At 47.9% G+C, this 7,997-nt stretch overlaps 1 protein-coding gene across 3 annotated transcripts; it reads right to left on the bottom strand.

Moving 5' to 3' along the window:
• Positions 1–203: 203 nt before the first annotated feature.
• LOC114040579 (A-kinase anchor protein 4-like) lies at positions 204–7,807 on the bottom strand. Of its 3 annotated transcripts, none has more exons than XM_027858688.1 (6): positions 7,798–7,807; positions 7,215–7,310; positions 5,700–5,747; positions 5,114–5,212; positions 914–3,025; positions 204–548 (listed from the first exon to the last, which is right to left on the bottom strand). In XM_027858688.1, the coding sequence occupies exons 2-6, from the start codon at positions 7,308–7,310 to the stop codon at positions 393–395; spliced, it is 2,511 nt and encodes an 836-aa protein (XP_027714489.1). In that variant the 5' UTR covers positions 7,798–7,807; the 3' UTR covers positions 204–392. The 3 variants fall into 3 exon arrangements, with proteins under 3 accessions (XP_027714489.1, XP_027714488.1, XP_027714490.1); XM_027858687.1 differs by lacking the exon at positions 7,798–7,807 and adding an exon at positions 7,451–7,739; XM_027858689.1 differs by lacking the exons at positions 5,700–5,747; positions 7,798–7,807 and adding an exon at positions 7,451–7,741.
• Between the last annotated feature and the right edge of the window lie 190 nt (positions 7,808–7,997).

Genomic DNA, 7,997 nt, shown 5'->3' on the forward strand with positions numbered 1-7,997 from the left:
TTGTCCTCCAAAGAGCCAGCCCTGTAGCTCTTCCCCACTCCCCCTGCACTGTCTATGGGGCCTCGCTGCCCCAGAGATTAGTCTCATTGGACCTGTCCTGACCCTTCTCAGAATAATCTGTCACACTGGCCCCCCCCCGCCCCCGCCCCAGGATGCCCCTCCGGGGCTTGCTTAAGGTCAAAGCTAAAAGAGGACACAGCGTGTTTTGTGAAGCATGTGTTTTATTCGTCTTGTGCCCAGCTCGTTGGACATTCAATGTCATTCGTGGTACAATCACTCGTTGTGTCATTCAATACCACCGCGGAAACGTGCTGTTTTACTACCATAGCGGATGGAGCGTGGCACTCCGGCTGGGACAGAACTCGCTGGTGGAGGGAGTGTAGCAGAGAGGCTCACAGGTTAGTGAGCAGCCAGTCCAGCAGTTGCCTTCTAGCCATGTTCCCGACTGCTTCATCGAGTTGTTGTTCTTTGGCAAACTTCATCACCTCTTGGAGGAGATCTCCAACACTGTAGCCCTTCTCAGCAGCCTTGGCTGACACTTCAGGAAGCTGCAGAAAGAAAGAAGACAGAGAGAAACAGGGAAAGAAAGAAAGAGAGAGAGAAGGAAGGAAAGAAAGAAAAAACAGGGCTTCATTTAGCCTGGGCTGTGGACAATATTACTGGAGGAGCTGCTGTGAAAAAAGGACCATCAAAATCATCGAAGTCCCAAGGGCAGAAGACGGATGTCCCAACCTAATTGCGCCCATGCTATTTTCCAATGAGTGTCTGCTCTGAGGGGTTCTGGCCCCATATGCTCTAAGAGCCATGACATCGGCGGGCCTTCTCCATCCCCAGGGGCTCTCCCTCCCCTCCCCCCCCCCGAGGCCCACCCCACCCTGCTTCTCCCTGCAGAGCTGAGGACTTTTGTGCTCACCTTCTCGAGCTGACCATCCTCATCTCCCATAAAATAGAGCATGGGAACCTCGAGCTGGGACGCGGCAATCCATTGGAGCACAGCTTGGAGCTGCTTCTTCAGGTTGCTGGTAGAAGATTGGTTGTTCACAATGACTTCAGGCCCTGGGTTATCGTGACGCGAATGGGACATCATGGCATCCTGAGCACACCTGGAACTGCCGGCCTGGAAACTGAGTCCAAGTTCCTGCAGCTCAGCGAGGCCCGCCCCGTTGTGGCTGTATTTGGCCATGATGACGCACAGCTTCATCACAGATTCCACCAGCTGGTCTACAAACTGTTGGTTTACTTGCTTCTTGCCGCTGATGAAATCAAATTCTTGATGGTCGTGGGAGTGCTCCTCACCCCTGTCGGAGCACTTCGACGTAGAAGAGGAGACTTTGGGTTTTGATTCAGCCCTTTTGCTCTCACTTTCGCATTGGTCATCCAAGCTGAATGGACTCTCATTCAGGAGCTTCTGGATAAGCATCAAAACGATGTTTGACATGTCCAGTTTTTGAGTGTCCAGCTCTTTGGGGGAAGTGGATGGACCAGCATGTTGACCGCTTTGTGATTCCAGATGTTTCATGGAGAGCGCCTTCGCACTTTGGCCACTGCCAGTTTTCTCATAATGGGCACCCTGGACCATGCAGCCCATTGTGGATCCAGGCTGTTCAGGTTCTTCAAGGACGTCTTTGCCCTTGGCCTGCTGGGTCAGATGGTACTGGATTAGCGTCAGGGCTGAGACAATCAGGTCCTTGGCCAATGAATCAGTGGAAGGGCTGATCTTCTCCCTCTTAGAATCTTCCCGGCTGGTGCCTGCTTTGCTATGCATCTTGGTCTGACCACCACCCGTTTGTTTCTGGTTCCACATGGTAAGGCTCTCTTTAAGGACCTGTTCACTGACCTTTTCAGCACCAGTCAGGGACTTACACTGATCGGGCTTCATTTTTCCTTTTTCTTTGCCCTTCATCATCTCGGCTTTCATGTCAGAGAATTCAAGGCTCTGATTCTTATTCTTAGCATCGTGAGATTCGGCTTTCAATGAGGCGTAGGCCAGGCTCTGGGATTCTGTTTCTTTTTTCTCCCTAGCACCCAGTAGGGTGCTGTCTAGGCGTTTCAGCATAGCCTCCATGATGTTGGCGGCATTCTGTTTGCCCTGGTTGAACAGGATTTTCTTGACATCAGAGACAAATTCAGAGTCAGTCATCAGGACACCAGTGATGTTATGTAAGTTCTTCATGCAAGAATCAATTAAATCTGACAGGACCCTCTGCAGCACAATGTAGGCTGGGATGGGCTTACCAGAACTATGGGCTTCCAAGGTCTTCAAGGCAGATACCATCATGTCAGAGGCCATCTGGCTGGCATATGCCATCAGGCGTTTGCTGATGGAGTTGGCAAACTCTTTACTGTCTCTTTGACACATCTGTTCTTCCCCTCCCTTGGACTTATTGGATAATTCGCTGTACAAGAAGGTTTTCTGGTCCTTATGATCAAGGTCTCCAGGGCCTCGATTTTCAGCTGAAATCCCCTCTACTACATCGTGGGCCATCTCAGAGGCAACCTTGCTGACTGCACTTCGGGGGCTGTTCTTGCCTTTGTCCCCAGTGCAGGCGTAGTTAGAGTAGTGTAAGCATTTACTTCCTCCTTCTCGCTTTTCCTTGATGTCCTTGCGAACCATCTGGATCACGAGGGAGGACAGTCGTTTGACATAGGAGGAAAGGTCATCCGTGGAACATTCCCCGTCAGGAGATGTGACTGCTCTCTGTGTCCTGGGTGACTTTGCTGGGGGGCTTGAAGAACTCTGGTTGCTGTCTGCGGCCATCTTGAAACGCAGGTTGTGGGGGTTGTTTGCCACATAGTCGTAGTCCGTGCTCAGCTCATCAGCGTAGACTCTGTAGCAGTTGTCTTCATTGGAGTTACTACAGTACCCATCTTCGGGGGCCCCAATTTTGTGCTTACAGCTAGAGGATGAGGGGCTCAGAGCGTGCTGGAAGCTGAGAGAGTATTTTTGAAGGTCATTGAGGAGGCAACTAAGGGCTCTGATCGGGTCCAAGGGCGCTTGTTTGAAAAGACACACGGATCCTTCAGTCTAAGGGAGGAAGGAGGGGGGACACACCCAGTGAATCGAAAGTGGGGGAGGGTTCTCTGCTTCCCTATTCTTTCTGTCCTTGCCTGGCAGGGTCAGGTGGCCCACACATACCTTTGTGGCACCTTTTGGAATTGAGGTTGGCTGCAGACACATGCTGCCATGGAATGTAGAGTAATGGGATGGGCATGGCCAAGGCTCAGTTTTCTGCCTGTAGCATATTTGTAGGCATGACTATATTTATTATATGTAGGCATGAAGTTAATACACAGGTGCATTGAGGCTGTCACAGCATGTACATGTGTTTGCCAATAAAAGCATATGGACTTAGTTGAATGTATGACAACTTGTGTATGTTTGATGTATGTGTGTGTGCATACGTGTGTGTGTGTGTGTGTGTGTGTGTGTGTGGTTTATTAGCCAATAGAGTCATAAGATTTGGAATTTGAAGGGGACCCTTTCTTCTGAAGCCTGTCAAGTCCAAACTCCCATTTAACAGATTAGGAGACTAAGACCAAGCCCACATGTAAGTAAAGTAGCAGGAGTGTGAATTCAAAGCCACATTTCCTGACTCCAATTCCACTGGCTCTGTCCATTACACTACACATGGTTTAATGTGGATGTGGTATGGTCATGGTAGTGTTTGAGTATCTGTGGCAAATATGTGTGAGAGTAAGCATAGGTGTGAGAGAGTATGGGAGTGTATAAGTTCTGACCACATCTAAACACGTACACATGGATGAATAATATGCTAGCTCTTCTCTTCCCTATATTTCTAGAATAGTTTACACACAGTTTACAAAGAACTACTTTGGGAAACCTTGTGAATAGGGAATCTGAAGTGTACATCCAATTTGACAGAAGAGTCCATGTTACCAGTCTATTCTACGTGTATTGATGGGAGGGAAACCTTGGCTACTTTCATTCTAACCTACTCTGCTGAGAGAGAGAGAGAGAGAGAGAGAGACAGACAGACAGACAGACAGACAGACAGACAGACAGACAGAAAGACAGAGACAGATAGAGAGAGACAGAGACAGAGAGAGAGAGAGAAACAAAGAGAGGGAGAAAAGATTAAAAGAGAGGGAGAGAAAGAGAGAGATAGAGGGAGAGGAAAACAGAGGGAGAGAGGAAAAGAGAGGGAGGGAGAGAAGGGGAGAGAGAAAGACAGAGAGAGGGAGAGAGAGAGGGAGAGGAAGAGGGAGAGAGAGGAAGAGGGAGAGAGGGGAAGAGGGAGAGAGAGGAAGAGGGAGAGAGGGGACGGGGGGAGAGGGGGGGAGAAAGAGAGAGAGAGAGGGAGAGAGAGAGAGGGAGAAAAAGAGAGAGGGAGAGAAAGAGAGAGAAGAGAGAGAGAGGGAGGGAGAGGGAGAGGGAAAGGGGGGGAGAGACAGACAGACAGACAAGACTGTGTGTGTGTGTGTGTGTGTGTGTGTGTGTGTGTGTACCTCTCTTTTCTGAGAAGTCCATATTCTTTCCCCCTGCCACAGACCAACTCAAATTGAAACTCTCTGGTTTTGTTTAAGAATATCTTGTTTCCTTCCTCCTCCACAAGCTACTTCCTACCCCTCCAAAAGGTGGATACAGGACAGGCTGGAACAGGAAGGAAGTTTTCTATTGAGTTCTGGGTACAGCATGTGAGAGCAACGCCAAATGGACATGGAGGCCAGTGGACTGTGGCTTTCTCAGAATGTGCCCTATGTATGAAGTGTGGGCAAAGTCAGAGGATGTGTGTCCCTCAAGTGCCAACCGTTATATGGGTACAATAGCCAGCTTCCTTTAGACATAGGTGACTAGGGAGCCTAGCTAGGTATGTAGGGAGGAGAACCTGGATAGAGACAAGATATGCTCAAAGTGAAACTGCCCCCCCCCCCAGCAGAGCTGTTTATTTAGAAGCTACTGCTGCTAACCAATTTGCATATTTAAAGTTCTAGAGTGACAGTTATGCAAATTGTGTGAGTTTCCTTGAATATGATTGGTTGCCAATCACAGGCAAGCAAACAGTGGAAATGGGGAGAGTGATGGAACATCTCACACTCCTGGAGAGGAGGAGGGAGTTCAGGGTGGAAGGCCGTGCAGGGGTTAAGCACTTACCTTGGACTGACATAATTTCTCTGTGTCTTTGATGACGATTATCTCCTTTTCTCCCGAAATCTCCAGGTCCAGTTCCCCCTCTGAACTAGGTCCTCCTTCCTGTAGTGGATAATAAAGAGATGGGGTTTTTCAGGGGGCTATTGGGAAGCCAGTCAATTCTCCCTAACCTGGAGCCAAGCCCCCCATTCCTAGGCACACACAAAGGGGCACAGAATATGAGTCCCCTTCAGGCCAGATTGTCCCTTCTGTGTTCTCCTTCCAATCCCATCCATGGAGCACAGGATAAGAAAGGCATATGACTCGGTGGGAAGAGAATGACATCAGAGTTGATTTCTCCCCCTTTCCCCTTTATTTAATGTGGGGTGTCTGTGTTAAAAAGTGCAAATTGGAGAAGAGGGAGTGAGAGGAAGGAAAGCAAGCCCATATAATAAAGAGACAATGGCTTAGGGTTCTATGTCTTTAGACCCTCATTTTAGCCAAACTCTCTTTCCCTTTTTTCTCCTCATTCGGAATATTATTTAACATTATAACTAGACCTTTGGTGATCTGGCAACTTGTCAAATCTAAATTAGGTCACTATACTCTCCTTGTCTTTGTCTTCTACATTGAGAGTTGATACATCGACAAAGCAAATCTAAGCCACAAGGAAATGGAGGACAGTTAGAAAATCTGTCTGGCCACAGAGGAGACAGCCATGTCAAGGCCTCAGAGCCCAAGGACGGAATGTCCACACATTCTAAGCCTTCCCTTGTCCCTTCTTTCCTTTTTTTATCTTCCATTTGGGGAGAGGGGAGGAAAATGAATGTTCCTGATTTTTCTTGCAGTAGGAGTCCGGGAGGAACTGTTGGGACCCTTCCTTTGTGTTTGTCATTGTGTGCTAGGACCTTTGTGAAGTTCTTCACCGAGCTGTGTCTCCCCCAGCCTGCCATCACCTTTGCCAAGAAGACCGGGGCAAAAGTGGCAGGACTTTGGGGTGATCTTTAGGAACAGACTCAGTGAAGATTAGAAGTGCAGTTTTATTATGTGCCATCCTCAACCTCAGTCTAGTCTTCCTTTGACTCCTCAACAACTTTTTTTTTTGCTTTTTGGTGAGGCAATTGGGGGGTTAAGTGACTTAGAGTCACACAGGTAGTAGGTGTCAAGTGTCTGAGGTTGGATTTGAACTCAGGTCCTCCTGACTCCAAGGCCAGAGCTCTATCCACTGCGCCCCCTAGCTGCCCCTCCTCAACAACTTTTGTCAAGGATCATATGAGAACTAGTGCATAATGAGATTGTGTTATAAACAGTTTAGAACTATATAGAAATGTCAGCTAGTTATTAATATTACAGAAGGTTTCTTTCTCAAGATCCCCCATTGAAAAACAAAAGCCCAGCATAGGGCTGGCTTTCACTTGGGAAGGCCTTTTCCCATTTTGGTACTATTTCCATCTCCTGTTGGATTGTTATTGACCAAATGACATGAATGATGTTGGGGGGAGGATGTAACCTTGACTTTGGAAAGGCAAGGTAGAAGTGAATAGGGTTCTCTGTACTGCTGGAGTGTGAAATCCTTAAAGGAAGAACTTTAGGTAAAGTAAGTTATCCTTTTCTGGGACAAATGAAGTGAAAAAAAGAACTAAGGGTGGAGAGAAGCTGCCATATTTGCCTATGGCACCACAGTTCCATAAGTGGTAGAGCCAGGGCTAGGATTCAAACCCAGCTCTCTGGACTCTCTTAACCCCATGGCTCCCTTTGTGGCATCATGGCTTTCTGAGAGTTACAGCTGAGCTGAGCCAGTTGGCAGTTGCCTGGGTGAGGGGGGGCATTAGTCTGTTTTCCCCTGCCCTCTAATGTCTCCTCCCCCCCCCCTCCATTTTACCTGATTTTAAAATGTCTCCAATTTCTTTCCCTTCTACCCTTCCCCCTCCTCCTCCTTCTCTCCATGTTATATGACAAGTCTAAATTAAAGTTCCCTGCTTTGGAAGTGGTCTGAAAGCTGAGACTTGTTTTGTTTGTGGGTGATTTGCCAGAATAAGGCCAGAGAGTTTGGGAGCCCCTGAGGCTTCCCTGGGATGACGCCTGCCCCTAATCTGGAGTGCTCAGAAGCTCCTCCCTTCCTTACCACTTTTCGATCCTGATCTTTCTGTCCTGTTGGGCTGTAGAGCTCGACTTTGCAGACCCTTCTGCGGCTTTGTAACCAGTCAATATCATCAGACATCTGAAATAAGACAGACAAAAAGTATGGGAGGACATGTTCTCTGAATCTGGGGGGAGTAGAACCATTGAGGCAAGGATCATCTCCAATACCTGGAACTTAGAATTAGCAAGTTAAACAGATAGTTTTTTACAAAGTCTCACCTTTCTTTTTCCTATCCCTCACTTTTAAGAAACAGACGGGAGTGGGGGGTAATCCTCATATCAGTTTGGGGATTATCTAAAAACCCCATTCCCAAATATTTGAGGATTTTAGGGGAACCCTCTGACAGAAGAATTTCAATTTTTGGTCTCATTTCCCCAGCTTGATCTTAGCATAGCAGACGCTATAGAAATTGTCTGTCTCAGAAAGATAAGTTGGAAAAACAGATCCCACTCCCTGACACAAAGGGTTTGACTATATTTCAGAAGAAAAAAGGGGAAAAATTCCTCCTTTTCCCATCCCCTGTCACACTTGGGATTAAAAAGGAGTCATAGACTCCCTCACTAACTGGATGTCCCTCCCCGCCGGCGGTCTGAGTGCAACTGACTACCTGGGGCTCCCCTCCCCTCTCTTATTACCAGGGGCTGCTCACACCCTCTGTTGCATTACAGACAGCCTCATGTGTCATCAGAATTAGTCATCAATGACCTTGCGCTGAGCTCAAAAGTGGGTGGGGCCAGCACCCAGCTCTGGCTGAGTTTTTATATT

Source organism: Vombatus ursinus, unplaced genomic scaffold, assembly GCF_900497805.2.
Source record: "Vombatus ursinus unplaced genomic scaffold, bare-nosed wombat genome assembly UNPS02013686.1, whole genome shotgun sequence".
NCBI lineage: Eukaryota > Metazoa > Chordata > Mammalia > Diprotodontia > Vombatidae > Vombatus > Vombatus ursinus.